Here is a 16,941-nt window from a genome sequence, read left to right as displayed (position 1 = left end):
GGACTTTCACAGACAGTTAAATCCTTGCCTTGGGAAGATGGTGTTGAACAAAACAGAGACAATTTTGTAAGGACAGCGTGTCCTTTGTCACATGATTACCAACAGTTGGAATTGCACTTGGACACAATTCCTTGGGTGAGTGAGTGAGCATGGTTTTACGCCACTTTTAGCAATATTCCACCAATACACCAGAAATGGGCATCACACATTTTCCCCATGTCGGGAATCAAACCCAGGTCCTTTGACGAGCAAACGCTTTAACCACTCGGCTACCCGACCGCCCCCACAATTCCTTGGCATCAAACCCATACTTTGATGGGTCAGTGCACAAGCTAAACCAACACAAGACTTCTCAAAATGGGATATTTTATTGAGAGGATGTAGTACATACAACAGAAAGGGAAGCATCAGGACATTGACCTGACAAGATTAGCACTGTTGGAGCTAGGAGTGATGTAGGATTTGTAACAGTAACAGTCCTACATCGGAACACAGATATGAGCAGCCTAGACTTGCAACCACCTCACACCATCATGACTGGAAACTGTGTACTATAAGAGTGAGTGAGTGAGTTGTATGTTACGCTGCTTTCAGCAATATTCCAGCAATATCACGCAGGGGGTACTCCAGAAATGATCTTCACACTATGTACCCACGAGGAAAATCGAACCTGGGTCTTCAGCGTGACGAGCAATCGTTTTACCCACTTGGCCATGCCACCCACCTGAACAACAGCTAGAATGGGAACTAAAGCCCATTGATCAACTAACTACAATCATGTACCCTGAAATACTAGATGACAGTATCTAAGCTGATGTTAATGTTTGTTTGTTGTTAAATGCAATATTCCTGCTATATGACGGCGGTCTGTAACAGTCGATTCTGGGCCAGACAATCCAGTGATTGACATCATGAGCATCGATCCACGCAATTTGGATACGATGACATGCATCAACCAAGTCAGCGAGCCTGACCACCCAATCCCGTTAGTCCCCTCTTACGACAAGCACGGTAACCTTTTACGGCAAGCATGGGCTGCTGAAGACCTACTCTACCCGAAATGGTAAGATGAAGATGAGGTGATGTGTTTCCCCGTTGTAAAAAGGTAGTTCCCTGTCGTGCACAAGTCAACGCAACACAGAATCCAGTCATGGTGATTACTGAGGGTGGCCTCAAGAGCTATGCAATGTTAATGCACCAGTAAACGCATTGACAGTTTCACCAACAGTAAATACTTCTTCAACTATGCAACTATGTGCATCCATTCATAACGTGTAGCTACATAACCGCAGTGATATATACAGAGAAAGATGCACAGGATATAATCTGTCAATATCTTTAACCACTGCCTTTTTTCATCGGCTTCAAGGAGTCACATCAAGGTCAAATCACTCCTTCAAATCGAATCTTGGGTTGTCGTACCAAAACATGATTCATCAATCATTCTGATGTAAACCATAAGTTACTGAATGTATCAACGTGAGAAGAAGAAAACGCTGGTAACAAAATATACAACAAAACACAAATAACAAATGAAACAGACATCAATAACCCCATTCGTGAATAGCATCCAGTCTCTGGGCACCAAGCTGTTATAGCTGAACATTCAAGAATGTGACGGTCACTTCTCTCTGTGGGACATGTTAATATGGCACATTCAAAAAGCTATGGAAAGTGGTAAGCTGCAAACTAAATAGCTTTTCTTGCACTGAGCATTTAGAATCTAACAGTTCACTTTATGCCTGTGGGCGGCGGAAGTTTACTCCTGCATATTTTGCGCTTGAGCCGAGTTCTTCTTCAATACGAAGGATTTGGTTGTATTTGGCTAAACGTTCAGATCTGCATGGAGCTCCGGTCTTTATCTGAAACAAGAACCCACTGTTGTTAAACACAGGAACATGTTATTGTGTTAACAGGCCAAAGTTTGTAGGACAAGTAGCCGGACAAAGGGAAGTAACTCTGCACAGCATAACAGGTACCTCAGGCGAATGGGCCCCAGGATGAATGAGGATGGTCAAAAATCAAACCAAAAACTTTCAGTGAGTTTGGTTTAATGCTACGTTTAACAATATTCCAGTTGTATCACAGCGTGTCAGCTTAATGTGGGAGGAAAGTCCGAAGTGATGCAGGTCTCAGACGTTTACCACTTCGGTGAAACCCACGAGCACGGGTACGGTGCTGACAAACCTAGAAACATAATCGGGTGAACCGGTTCGAATCCACAATCATATGTTTCTGGTGTGACAAAGGGACGCAACTCTGCACAGCAAATTGCGGTGCCTTAGACGACTAGGCCACCTGTGCCTCCTTCAGTACTCTCACAGCCGAAAATGTAAACAGAGAGAAAAAAGGAAATCTCTCTGATGTCAATGATAAAGAAATGCCTCCTGCAGTACATTCTTATATGAAAATGTAATCACTTACAGTGGTCTATGTCAGCAACTAAATGCTTCATGGAAATACCCTTGTAACAGTAAAGCCATTCATTGTCAGTCAGCTTGACATACAGTAGAAACAGATATACTCATTGAAGAAAATAAGGGAACAGACAGGATGCATTGTTTTTTATGACAATCTGAGGAATCTGAAGAAGATAAGAGATTTGTTGGATAAACTAGTGACACATTTCACACCTCTATCTTGATGATATGTATTTTGAAGCATTTACATGTAATGAGTGAGTGAGTGAGTATTGTTTTACGCCGCTTTTAGCAATATTCCAGCAATATCAAGGTGGGGTACACCAGAAATGAGCTTCACACATTGTACCCATTTTGGGAATCGAACCCGGGTCTTCGGCATGACGAGCGAACGCTTTAGCCACTAGGCTACCTGACCGCCCCTTACATGTAATGAAGCAGAAAACATTTTCTCCTAATGACTGTTCCCAGTTTCCAATTGCCATGAAATATTACCATCATTCCCATAAATAACATACATTCTCCTGCAAAATGGCATTTATCCATCTTGGTGACTGTTTTCTTGATATGAAGCATTCTTACTGAACACAACATCTTCTAAATACCAGTTCGGGACAGTGCATGCAAAAGTTTGGTGCCACGACTGGGATGGTAGGAGAACGTACCTGTCCGGTGCAGAGTCCGACGACGAGATCAGCAATGAATGTGTCCTCTGTCTCCCCACTCCTGTGTGACACCATCACCCCCCAGCCAGCGTCCTGGGACATGCGGCACCTGGGGGCACACAACAAGCACAGGTGAGGGGGGACTGACCATTCTGACATGAGGTGAGGTGAGGTGAGGTGAGGTGAGGTGAGGTGAGGTGAGGTGAGGTGAGGTGAAATGGGGTTTAATGTCGCGTCCAAGATTATTGCACTTATATAGCGACTCATGCGGTTGGGGGAGTATGGGGTTGGGGGAGTGGGGGTTGGGGGAGTAGGGGTTGGGGGAGTAGGGGGAGTAAGGGTTTGGGGAGTTGCTGGTTGGGGGAGTGGGGATTTGGGGGTTTGGGGGAGTAGGGATTAGTGGGTTTGGGGAGTAAGGGTTATCGGGAGCTGGCGGTTGATTGGAGTAGGGGTTGAGGAGTAGAGGGTTGGGGGAGTAAGGGTTTGGGGGAGTAAGGGACAGGGGAGTAAGGGTCAGGGGGGTTGGGGGAGCAGGGGGTTGGGGGGAATAGGGGTAGGGGAGTTGGGGGTTGGCTTCGTTAGAGACAGACTTTTTTTCTTGCCCACTGCTAAAAGACATTTAATAAATTCAAAAAGGAAGAGTCAAACAATTCCTATGCACAACAAATAATTTTTGAGGGGTTAAATCTGAGGCAAACATTTTCCAATTGTTTTTTAGAGCAAACTATCATTTTTAAATAACATCCCTAATACTTGTCAGAGAGATGGAGACTTGGTGAACAGGGTTGAATGCAGGGTTACCCTGAGTATTGATATGGGGCAAGTTGTGCTTTGTTTCTTTAAACCGTACATTACCAAAGCATATCTTGATGCAATAATCAGTGATTCTTAAGAACAAACAGCAAAATCAATGTTTCTTTCTGCCTAAAATCAACGAACACTTTCGTCCCTTCACAAATATTCCCATCAGAACAAGTACGTTTAGTTATATGTTTAGTAAATTGCCACTGTCAGTATTTAAGTTAACAGCATGTCAACATGATTTTGGAGGTAAACCCAAGTACCGTGCTAACAAACCTAGAAACATTATCAGGGCAAATCTAGGATTCAACACCATGATCACAGGATTCTGGCCAACCTAAGGGACACAACTCTCATAGCAAATTCCAGCACCACATGTGCCCCAAAATTCCAATCAGAAAACCATTTTGCTATTTACTCCTTTCCCGCACTTGTCTCGTAAACTCCCACTGAAACAACTTACGCCTTGATAGATTCCGAGACAGTTCCAATCTGGTTGACTTTTAGCAGCAGGCAGTTGCAGGCCTTGATATCGATGCCCTTCTGCACACGTGTGGGGTTGGTCACCAACAAGTCATCACTGCCACCACAAACAGAAAACATCAATATGTGTACATGCATGGAGGAAAACGCTCAGGTCTACCATTCACTGGCATTCACCATGTCAACATTTCTTTGATAGGCATTTAGAAGTTGGAGTACTAAGTAAGGATAGGACTTATGGATGAACAACGTCTTTATGATAATTAAAAGCGACATTTTGGTGTAGGTTCTAACACCGTTATCATGCAAGTGATATACAGAGGAAAATAACAGGACAAAGTGGTCAGGCTCACAGACTTGGTTGATGCATGTCATCGTATTCCAATTGCGTTGATTGCCTCAATCACTGGATTGTCTGGTCCAGATTTGATTAATTACAGACCGCTGTCATAAAGTATGAATATTGCTGAGTGAGGTGTCAAACAACAAACAAACAAACATACCCTACGACCTGGAAGTCAACAGATCCTGTGAACTTGGTGTAGGCCTCCCAGTCATCCTGGTCGAAGGGGTCCTCAATGGAGACGATGGGGTAATCCTTAGCGAACCCTTTGTACAGATCAGCCAGGGCATCCGATGACAGCTGGAACACAGGGGAAGGAGAGACAGTTGAAGGGAAAATTCAAACTAACCAACAACTTTGACCGGCACCGGCACCGGCATCTGCATGTGCGTGTTTGTGTGCGTGTAGACAAATGGAGGCATGTCATTATTTCAACACATTATCTGCTTCCATATTTGATGTGGTCAAGCAAGCAGCAACTTTCGCTTCTCACAACTTCCCTACTTCCCATCTACTAGAATACTGAGAACCAAAGTCAACACTTAATATTGTTGAGAAAGTGAGTGAGTGAGTGAGTGAGTGGATGAGTGAGTGAGTGAGTGAGTTTGGTTTAACACCGCTTTTAACAGTATTCCAGTTATATCATGGCGTGTCAGCTTAATGTGGGAGGGAAGCCCGAAGTGATGCAGGTCTCAGACGTTTACCACTTCGGTGAAACCCACGAGCATGGGTATGGTGCTGACAAACCTAGAAACATAATCGGGGCGAACCAGGATTCGAACCCACAATCATAGGTTTCTGGCGTGTCCAAGGGACGCATATCTGCACAGCGAATTGTGGCGTCTTAGACAACTGGGCCACTCGTGCCCCCTTAATATTGTTGAAAATAATAATATCCTACAACACCTTCAAGTTTCAAGATACAGAATTAGCAGTACAACAATTATGAATGACAGCCTGACTCATCCATCAAGTTTGTTTCATGTTTAACAAATCACTCAACAATCCAGGCATGTAATGGCATCCTGTAAATAATCAACTGTGGACCAGTCACAACAGCTAGTTCTGACAACGGAACACATACCCACTTAGCAGGGTCAGAGTCTGCGCTCTTGAAGTCCAGATCGTATTTCTTCTCCTTGCAGAACTCTGATGCAGCAATGTCCATGCCGATCTGGATCTTGCCAGTGTAGCCAGCATTCTCAATGGCCACCTTGACCAGCTCCAAGCCTGGACACACACAAACATGGAGTGAAGCAGAACAGGTGAAGTTAGCTCGTAATCATCAGTTCAGTATTCTTATGAGTTTTGGCAACATCGTCAATACTTCAGGGGCTTGTTGTAAACGCACTCACGCACTCACGCACGCACAGTTTTGCAATGTAGTTTTTAACCAACAAATCAAGCAGAGGCCTAGTTCCACTTGGTGCTGACCAATGAAAGTCCAGCTTATATTCAGGGATGAGAATGTTTTTTAAAACAACAAACACTGAAAGTCAGACAGAAGTCTGGGGACTCCATGACATTTGTGCATATTGTAATGGCATGTATGATAAAACATCCTTGATTATTTACAGACCGCCATCATAGATACCGTGAATATTGCATATTGCAGCATTAAAAAACAGCCAAACAACCGACAAGCATGTGCCCCTAGGGACTTCCTGGTCTGGGATCACCACTGGGCCAATGCATTACACATGTATTTGTTTGTTTGTTGTTTAACGTCGCACTCAGCAATATTCCAGCTGTATGACGGCGGTCTGTAAAATTATCGAGTCTGGACCAGACAATCCAGTGATTAATATCATGAACATCGATCCAAGTAATTGGGATCAATGACATGTATCAACCAAGTCAGTGAGCCTGACCACCCGATCCCGTTAGTCGCCTTTTACGACAAGCATAGTCGCCTTTTACGACAAGCATAGTCGCCTTTTACGGCAAGTATGGGTTGAAGACCTATTCTACCCCGGATCTTCACGGGTCTATTACACATGTAACAGGAGAGAGGCAAATCTACTATACCTTCTTTGTTCTCAAGGATGTTTGGTGCAAATCCACCCTCATCACCAACATTGCAAGCTGAAAAAAAGGACATATCCTTACTGCACAGAAATCTATTGATGTGCTGTTTTAACTGAAGCAGGCTGAATCTATTCATTCTTGACATGCTGAATAAAATTCATTGTTTTCATTCGCATTCAACAGCATCTCAGATAAATCATAGCATGTCTGCAGGGAGATGAGAATAAAAATGGAACACACACTGATCCACTGATCTGGGTAATAATTATGTGTGTGTTTCGAGCATGATATCCAGCATGGAAAAGCGACTATTATTATTATTATTGTCATTTGTATATTATTATGTGGGAGGAAAGCCAAAAGCAGGTCTGACATATTTACCACAAATGTGAAACACATCAAGGCAAACTGGAATTCAAACTCATGATCATAGACTCCTGGCATGCCCAAGGGAAACAACTCTACACAGAAATCTGTGGTCAATCAGTGGACTATGACATGCCCCTATCCATCTTACAAAAGTCATACATTTAGTCAAAGTCATAATTTCACTATCTCTATCTCAAAATATCATGGGCAGTCGGGTAGCCTTGTGGTTAAAGCATTTGCTTGTCACGCCGATGACCTGGGTTCGATTCCCGACATGGGTACAATGTGTGAAGCTAATTTCTGGTCTCCCCCGCCGTGATATTGCTGTAATATTGCTAAAAGCAGCGTTAAACTCACTCACTCACTCACTCAAAACATCAATGAGTTTGACTTGAACTCATCCGACATGCATTTATCCCCGTAACATACAGCAACTCACCATCCTGGCCATATTTCTTCTTGATCACAGCTTTAAGGTGATGGTAGGTTTCTGTCCCCATCTTCATGGCTTCAGTGAAGGAACTGGCACCTGGGCAAGAGCATGTCAACTTGTCATAATTATGTACAACCAATTCTAATGCATCTATTTCTTCACAGGCTGGAAAATGATTGTCACCATGATAACAGCTGGGTTTCAATATGGTTCAGCTTCAAGGACACCAACTTATGGTTACCCATAACATCCTGAACATTATATTGTCAATTTTGAAGATGGCACTGAAGTCCTATCCAAACTTGCTAAAATCATGGAAATATCCACGACATTCTTCTCCAGCCAAATCCTTGCATTACTTCCAATATATGTAAATGTGGATGACAATTTAACAAGGAAGTGCTTTAGAATATAAACAAATTTATACAAATATTTCCCTATCATGATCCCATGAATATCTGGGTTAGGGCAGGTCTTCAGCAGCCCATGCTTGTTGTAAAACATGACTATGCATTTTGCAAGACGCAGCTCATGGGATTGGGCAGACTTGGTTGATGCATGTCATCATATCCCTATCGTGTGGATCGATGCACATGATATCAATCACTGGATTATCTGGCCCAGGCTTGATGATTTACATTATTCATATGGCTGGAATATTGCCAAGTGCGGCGTTAAACAACAAACAAACATCCTATGATGTCATGGTGAATGTAGTCAGTACACTGTTACAGTGATGAATAGTAAACACACCCCTAACATTGTTTGAAATGTGTGTGGGGGGGGGAGGAGGGGGAGTTCTGGTATCCTTGTGTTTTCATGCCTGAACATTAGGCTAAAAAAAAATAAGTCTTGGTTCTCAGGCACCGCCCGCATCATCATAAAGTCTGCCACATGTTTTGATCTTATTTGATTCTAAATCAGGGTTTGAAATTACCATAAGTCTGCTAGTCTACAAGAAAATTTCAATAGGACAACTGACATTTCCTTTTACTGGTTGGTGTATGCAACTCTGCAGACTAGTGCAGATTGCTGGCACCACTCACCTGTGGGCAGAATCATGAACTCCTGCATGGCCAGCTTGTTGCCGGCATGGGTGCCGCCGTTGATGACGTTGAAGGCAGGGACTGGGAGGATGACGTCCTTCTTCCCAGCCAGGTCAGCAATGTGACGGTACAGAGGCACACCCTAACAGTAACACACAAACACGGTTAACAGTTTTTCTGCCAACATCCATCAAATCTGGCATATTTTGCAACACGGCAACATGATTTGTAATGGGGTGGGTAGGTATGCAGAAGGGACATCACTGTTACAAAAAACTCTCTGAATGAAAATATGAGGAAACCTTGATTCGAAGTGAAAGTTTGATCAGAGCAAAAGAAAATCACCACAGTACATAAATACACCCTTGACAGTATGACCTTGACAGTTCGACCTTGACAGTACGACCTTGACAGTACACCCTTGACAGTTCACCCTTGACAGTTCACCCTTGACAGCACGACCTTGACAGTTCACCCTTGACAGCACGACCTTGACAGTTCACCCTTGACAGCGCGACCTTGACAGTACACCCTTGACAGTGCGACCTTGACAGTACACCCTTGACAGTTCACCCTTGACAGTACGACCTTGACAGTTCGACCTTAACAGTTCACCCTTGACAGTACGACCTTAACAGTTCACCCTTGACAGTACATCCTTGACAGTACGACCTTGACAGTGCACCCTTGACTGTACGACCTTGACAGTACACCCTTGACAGTACACCCTTGACAGTACGACCTTGACAGTACGACCTTGACAGTACGACTTTGACAGTACACCCTTGACAGTTCACTCTTGATTGTACACCTTGACAGTTCACCCTTGACTGTTAACCTTGACAGTACACCCTTGACAGTACACCCTTGACAGTTCACCCTTGACAGTACACCCTTGACAGTTCACCCTTGACAGTACACCCTTGACAGTTCACCCTTGACAGTACACCCTTGAAAGTTCACCCTTGACAGTACACCCTTGACAGTACACCCTTTACAGTACAGTGTTTTTGGTGTAGATGGCATGTGACTCAGTAGCTACAGGATGTAAAGAATATCAATAACCATATAACTGCAACTTTTCCATTATTTTTATTCAAATCGGTTACAGTCGTTGATACAGAAAACAGAATGCTTCGCTCACTATTACCGAGTACGCCTTTGCAGCTGATTAGAAAATTATTAGCAACCAAGTTATTGAGCAACCCATGCTTGTCGTAAAAGGTGACAATGCTTGTCGTAAGAGGCGACTAACGGGATCGGGTGGTAAGCTTCGCTGACTTGGTTGATGCATGTCATCGTATCCGAATTGCATGGACTGATGCTCATGATGTCAATCACTGGATTGTGTGGTGACTTACCTTGGCAGCAGCTCCAGCCTTGCAAGCGGCCAGTGACACTCCCAGCATAGCATTAGCTCCTAGTTTGGCTGAAATGTCATATCATAGACTTCATCACTTGTCACTAAATGGGAGCCACATTATGTAGTTTCACTCACTTGCACTTCCCAACTACTCAAATACAGACATCAAATGAATAACATTCCTTGAAACTGATATTATGTCACTTGTAATATCTGTTTGATTTAAATTGTTTTATTCAATTTTGTAAAGGATGCTTTATGCACATGCTCTTCACATGCTTCAAGTTTTCAGCGCAGTGGACAAATTGCAAGTTCTGAGATATAGTGAGTGAGTGAGTGGTTTTACGCCGCTTTTAGCAATATTCCAGCAATATCACAGCGGGGGACACCAGAAATGGGCTTCACACATTGTACCCATGTCGGGAATCGAACCCGGGTCTTCGGCATGATGGGCAAACCGCTAGGCTACCTGACCGCCGCTCTGAGCTATAGACTAGCAGCTACTTACACTTGTTCTCGGTGCCATCAAGCTTCAGGAGGAGGTCATCAACTGCTTTTTGGTCCTTCAGGTCAATGTCCTAAAGGAAACAATTTATAGGTGAAGTGTGGTGATATGGGGGCATAACAATGTGTGTGTGTGTGTGTGTGTGTGTGTGTGTGTGTGTGTGTGTGTGTGTGTGTGTGCACTCGTGTTCGTGCGTGTGTTTGTGTGCGTGTCAGTCTGTGTCTGTGTGTGTCAGTCTGTGTCTGTGTGTGTCAGTCTGTGTCTGTGTGTGTCAGTCTGTGTCTGTGCGTGTGTGTGTGTGTGTGCATGTGTGTGTGTTTGTGTGCGTGCGTGTCGGTGTCATTTACCCCGAGGCAAGAGAGTTAACTGACTAAAAGTCCAGTTTCCACCCTTGCTGAACTAGGCTGGAATTACTGGGCTCAATCGTAGCGTCACCAGTGTCTATTACCAGTTATGTCCCTTCTAAGCCTCTCCTATGGACCAATCAAATTCCACCTTGTCTGTGTGTGTGCGTGTCTGTCTGTGTGCGTGCGTGTGTTTGAGTGTGTGTCTGTGTGTGTGTGTGTACGTGTTTGCATATCTGTGTGTGCACGCGTGTTCGTGTACGTGTCTGTTTGTGTATGTCTTTGCGTGTGTGTGTGCGTGCGTGCCCGTTAGTGTGCATGTCCATGCGTGCGTGTCTGTGTGTGTGCGTGTGCACGTGTGTATGTGGTGTGCGTGTGTGGTGTGCGAGTCGCCTTGTACTAGTCCGGACTAATACCAGGTTTATAGTGCTAGCCCACTGAGATACCAGGCCCCATCTTACATCTATACCCCACTCAGACACAGTATACTGACCCAGTACCACCTCACCAGTCCTTGTTTTATCCCCTTAATTCCGAGCACCAAGCATGGTATTGGCAAGTACAATCTTTCAACATCTTTTGGTATGACGTAGCCAGGAACTACCAACCATGCTTTCCCTCCATATCTCCCAAAGTATACTTCAAGTGAAGAAATCACACAGTATTGCATACATGGAACAGTTTTGTTGGAGATAATCATAAATGTGGTCACATTTAATTCAGAAGTGTATGTGTTTACTGAACCAAATCACAGCATTCAAAGTCTTTAAGTATGTTCTAAAAAACACTTACTTTTCCGATAAACTCCTTTGCAATTAAATCATTGACATTGTTTACAGCTTTAGAAACACCTGTAGGGACAGAAAAAAGATGGTTTCACACATTTGCAAAACATACATGTTCAATTTTGAAGTTACAATTAATAATGAAACTGTCAGGATAATGTAGAGAGGTCACCTTTCTATTCTGACTCAATCATGCCCAATCATGTAATGTAAAACAAAGGGGAAATTTGGAAATCTGTATTAGCCAGCGCAGGGGGCTAGTGTAAAGTTCTAACCCTGTTGGTTGTATTTTATCATACCCTGATGGGACTTCCTCATCAATCAATGGTTTGTCTGGTCCACACTTCATTATTTCAGATCACTGCGATTTTGCTAGCATATTGCTGATGGAGGTGATGAAACAACAAACCTCAGAGCTCCAGATAAGCGTTTGGTGTTGTGCGTATTTTACCCATGCATTTTAAAATCATTGGGTATCAGTAATTCTACCTGCGTATTCAAATTTCTGATACCCACTAGTTTTTACACATGTGGGTATTTAAGTTAAATATTTAAAAACACTATTCATCTAGTCCCTGCAAACTGGTGTCGTGTGGGTTCGAGAGCTTTATAGGACTCAAAAATACCACGATACTTCCACAAGAAAGTGTGATGGCAAATGATCATGATGTAACTGTCATCGTGGAGTTTGGCAAGGTTGACGGAATGCCCCTTTATAATTTCAAAATAAGTTGCTGATTTGCTAATCGAATACGCAGGGTTACTTCACAATATTTTGATGATACGCACAAGTTTTATTTTTGTAGCGTATCTGTAATGTTCGTTGCGTATTTGATACTCTTGGATTATATTTTACTGTGTATTTCTGCATTTCTGATGCGTATTTCACGCAGATACGCAGCTTATCTGGAGCTCTGAAACCTCTTATAAGCATGGCTTCCACGCGTAGGTATTCCGTGATCTTAACGTGTACAGTGCCAGAGCTACAGATCAGATGTGTATTTGTGTAAAATACCACCACCCCAAAAAACAAATATTTACCCCCCCCCCCCCTCAATTTTTTTTTATCTAAAACCCAACTCCTTTCAATTAACTTGCACACAGAAACACATGCATTAAATGAAAAACTTAAATGTAAAACAACAGCATTAGGGCTGGGACGAGTCCAAATTTACTACCCGGGTACCCAACCCCTATAACCCGACCCTACCCGGGTACCCATTGTAGGTTTCAAGGGATAGGTACAAAATGTCCGATTGGGAATTATTTTACCATAGCCCTGGCAAAACGTATTTAGATACATGTATCAAACATTCTGGCCATGCATACACTAAAGTTGACTTAAGTATTATCTTTATTCAAAACCATATGAAAAGTCAGAAGTAATGGGTACATAGTCAGAAAGAAATGCGAACATTAGCGACTTGTAGTGTATCTATAGAGTTCCAGATAATTTTTGTCATTAAACAATATATCATGTGATTAACCACAGGTCCAGGGAGTCCTGTGGGTACCCTGGACCTACTCAGTACCCACCTGACCCGGGTACCCGAGTTACCCGTCCCAGCCCTAAACAGCATGTGTAAATACCCAATGAAGCTTTTCCAGCATGCGTACAGTGGAGCTAATTTCCGAAACACAATTACGAGCTAATTGACTTTCCGAGTCAAGCCTATAGTTACAACCCTCATTTACATTTAAAACATTATTATCATTTTTTTAAAATCTCAAAATGTTTACTCATTTGGGGAAAAAACCAAAAGAGTGATGAAAAGTTGAATGAAAAAATATTGGTTACCAATGAATGGGGATTAAGGGTGTTCAGGTGGTGATTAAGGGTGTTCGGGGGGGATTTAGGGTGTTTGGGTGGGATTAAGGGTGTTCAGGTGGGGATTAAGGGTGTTTGGATGGGGATTAAGGGTGTTCAGGTTAGGGATTAAGGGTGTTCGGGTGAGGATTAAGGGTGTTCAGGTGGGGATTAAGGGTGTTCAGGTGGGGATTAAGGGTGTTCAGGTGGGGATTAAGGGTGTTCATTTGGGATTAAGGGTGTGGAGCTCTGTGTGCAGTATGCTTGGACGTACCTTTTCCATGGTAGGCTTTAGGGTCCTTGTCCCTCATCTCTAGAGCTTCATAGATGCCGGTGGAAGCACCGCTGGGCACAGCAGCACGGAACAGGCCTGATAGCAACATCAACACACACGTTTACATGGATTACTGGTTCTTTCTTTACATCTGTTCATCAAGGCGACTGATTGACTGGTAGTCAAGCTTGGTGACGTGCTTGGTGCTACTCATAGTCATTATATCAATCACTGGTTTGTCTGGTCCAGATTTGCTGATTTACAGGCCGCAGTTATATAAGTAATATTGTCATGATCGTTAAGAGCAGAATCAAATAACAAAAACAAATCTAGAAACAGAAAAAACAATTTTTGCGGTTGTTCAGATGATAAAACTGTTTACTGATAGTCATGGATATCTGGAGCAGTATTTTCACTTCCTTGACTTGCATCTGAGAACTGACTTTAATGATTACAGTGCAAACCATTTAAAGTTTACTAATACCGTATTCAGCGTAATAAGCACCCCGCTTTAATAAGCGCCCATGGCGGTATTTGCAAATATATTGGCTAGTGAACAATTCCAATTCTTTCTGATTGATCAATGTACACAAGACTTATATATTCTTGTATAATACACACACGTGTATTATATGCACCCTTAATTATGGGCAATTAAATTCTTGAAAAATATATCTGTCGTGTAAAATACACACAGACTTTTCTTTTGTATCATTTCAGGCTGTCAGCATAAACCACAAAATTTACGATCTTTCAGCTCTGTTGTTTTTCAACAAAATTTTATTCTAATAAGAGACCCCTTTTTCTAATTTTGAGAGCGCCCTGGGCGATTATTATGTCGAATACGGTAATATAAAACATGCCATGATTACCATGTGTACTGTTGACATGAATATTAATGCATATAACACAAACCATTTTCATTCCTAAGGTCGACTTCAACAGTCGGATTGCCACGGCTGTCGAAGATCTGTCTGGCGTGAAGAGTGGTGATTGGCATCTTGTTTGATGATTTTGAAACTTCTGCAATGTCAACAGTAGCCTATGTTAACAATGTGAGTTTGGCGTCATGCCAGATAAGGGCAAATTAGTTTGGTGTCATGCCTAATTAGGGCAAATTAGTTTGGTGTCATGCCAATTTAGGTCCAGTCAACATAAACCTCCTGCAGTGACTATAAGTATTATGAACTGAATTGAACATAAATATTGGGGTTTTGCTTCTGTGTTTTGAGAAACTTACTTATGAATGATCTGGAAAAGACTCCTTACATCCCTGACATTCACACAGGTTCCTTTGGCTGGATTATGCATTTTAAAGAGTGTGTCCTATACTTTATCCAACACATCACATCAGCAAGAGTATATCATATAACAATGCTAAAAACATCAACAGTACTGGACTCGATTTAGCTTTATAAAACATGCACCAGTGCAACCTGTTATTGAAAAAGCAACCTAATATTTATGTCAACATGCACGAAGTGCATGTCCAAAAAATTCAAATTTGTGTCTGGCTAACCCTTACTTGTCCCCACATGATAAACATTTGAACACACTCAGTACCTCTAAGCTTTATGTACCATACTATATTACTCATCCCTGTTTTATATGTAATTCATGACACAGACATCAGAGATCTGAGATTTTACTTATTTAGTCTAGTTTATGCAGCTTGTGTTTCAACTTTGATAAATTTATGGGACCTAGGTGAAACAAGCTTTTCATGTAGACATACACCTGGTGCAGGAACGAGGTAAATCAAGTTCCTTAAATCAAGCATAGATGATGCAACTGCAGCTGAAGTACCTGACATATTATTTTTCTAATCTGCACATCTTCCATTAGCTGTTGTTTCTGTAATAAAGTTTTTCTGTCAAACTAACGTTTCCTTCTCTTCTCTGATTTAGCAGGGCAAGTTGAAAATCAGGCCGGGCAAGTAGAATTTTTAAGTTGGAAATTTGGTATTTTGCATCTTAGTAATACCTTAAAGATTTTATACGAATCCCTTTCCCTGCAAAAGATTAACAAATATCCTGACGCAAAAAAGAACTCACAGTGACAGCGTTAGAAATTGGCACTAGTCCTGTAGTCCTTGCCAAACTGCCCAATAGTAAAGGTATCATAAAGCCTAGTAGAAATTTGCCATTTTAAGGGTTTTTTGTGGTATGTTATCATTATAAGGTGAGTGAGTTGGGTTTAACGCTTTTAACAGTATTCCAGTTATATCGCGGCGTGTCAGCTTAATGTGGGAGGAAAGCTTGAAGTGTTGCAGGTCTCAGACGTTTGCTGACAAACCAAGAAACATAATCGGGGCGAACCGGGATTCAAACCCACAATCATACGTTTCTGGCGTGCCCAAGGGACGCAACTCTGCACAGAGAATCGCGGTGCCTTAGACGACTTTTCACAAAATTAAGAAAAGGTGTCATATCATCTGATAGTGATACCTGAGCGATCATACATAAGTGTTGAAAGGCTGTTGAGTGCATCTCTGCAACTAGCCCAATATTCGGCATTAGAAAATAGGCGTGAAATGTAATGTTATCCAACGGAAGTAACTCTAATTTTAACTTAATGGGTTAAAATGCTGGCATTGCATAAAAAGTTTTCAAAGTTCATTTGTTGTACACTTATTTCAGACTCGTGTTATACTCATTAACCTGACCACTTTTTTCGTAAATATTTACATATCTGGGGTCTATTCCGAAATTCCCTTTTTTTTTGCATTATCAGTCAGAGATCATACCAATAGGCCTAGATCTATATGGTCTCAGCATAAGTTCGGCAATCTTATGGGGTCTATGCAAATGTCAAATGCATGACTGGCTGACGACAATAAATTATTGGAATACATTACATTAAAAACTTGTTACTTATTTATACTATAGGAGCGTACAACAGTATCACACACATGATATGTTTCGTGATCATTTGCATGACATTGGTTCATGTCATCTTTGACTCAGACGGTGACACGCCGGTCCCACTTAAAATGTTTGCTATCTTTTAAAATACAACAAGAAACAAAACCTTATGTTTTGAATATTCAGTTCAATACGTGCTCATCTGATTTGAATGCTTCAGTTGCAATAACATGGAAAGAATAGCTCAAATCTCTGAACAAACCTGAGGAAAAGCACCGTCCTTTGATCACCCGGTGAAGGAATAGACGACCTTGAAGTGCGACCTTGATCCTCATTGATGGTCACCGAAGTCTCGCGTTAGCGATACTTGTAAAATAGAAATATTTCATTTATTTTCATCTAGACAGGTTT

General features: G+C 42.2%; 1 protein-coding gene across 1 annotated transcript; it reads right to left on the bottom strand.

Annotated features, from left to right (window-relative positions):
* Positions 1–940: 940 nt before the first annotated feature.
* LOC139471246 (enolase-like) lies at positions 941–16,868 on the bottom strand. The gene is made up of 14 exons (XM_071253543.1): positions 16,793–16,868; positions 14,582–14,689; positions 13,667–13,762; positions 11,593–11,651; positions 10,460–10,529; positions 9,950–10,017; positions 8,589–8,730; positions 7,549–7,638; positions 6,741–6,797; positions 5,797–5,942; positions 4,873–5,012; positions 4,350–4,466; positions 3,086–3,194; positions 941–1,862 (listed from the first exon to the last, which is right to left on the bottom strand). Exons 1-14 carry the CDS (start codon positions 16,863–16,865, stop codon positions 1,737–1,739), a joined length of 1,401 nt encoding a protein of 466 aa, XP_071109644.1. The 5' UTR covers positions 16,866–16,868; the 3' UTR covers positions 941–1,736.
* Positions 16,869–16,941: the final 73 nt, after the last annotated feature.

Source organism: Haliotis cracherodii, unplaced genomic scaffold, assembly GCF_022045235.1.
Source record: "Haliotis cracherodii isolate W230 unplaced genomic scaffold, xgHalCrac1.p SCAF_22, whole genome shotgun sequence".
Taxonomy (NCBI): Eukaryota; Metazoa; Mollusca; class Gastropoda; order Lepetellida; family Haliotidae; genus Haliotis; species Haliotis cracherodii.
Note: the sequence above shows the minus strand (reverse complement) of the source record. Positions and strands in the feature narration are given on the sequence as shown.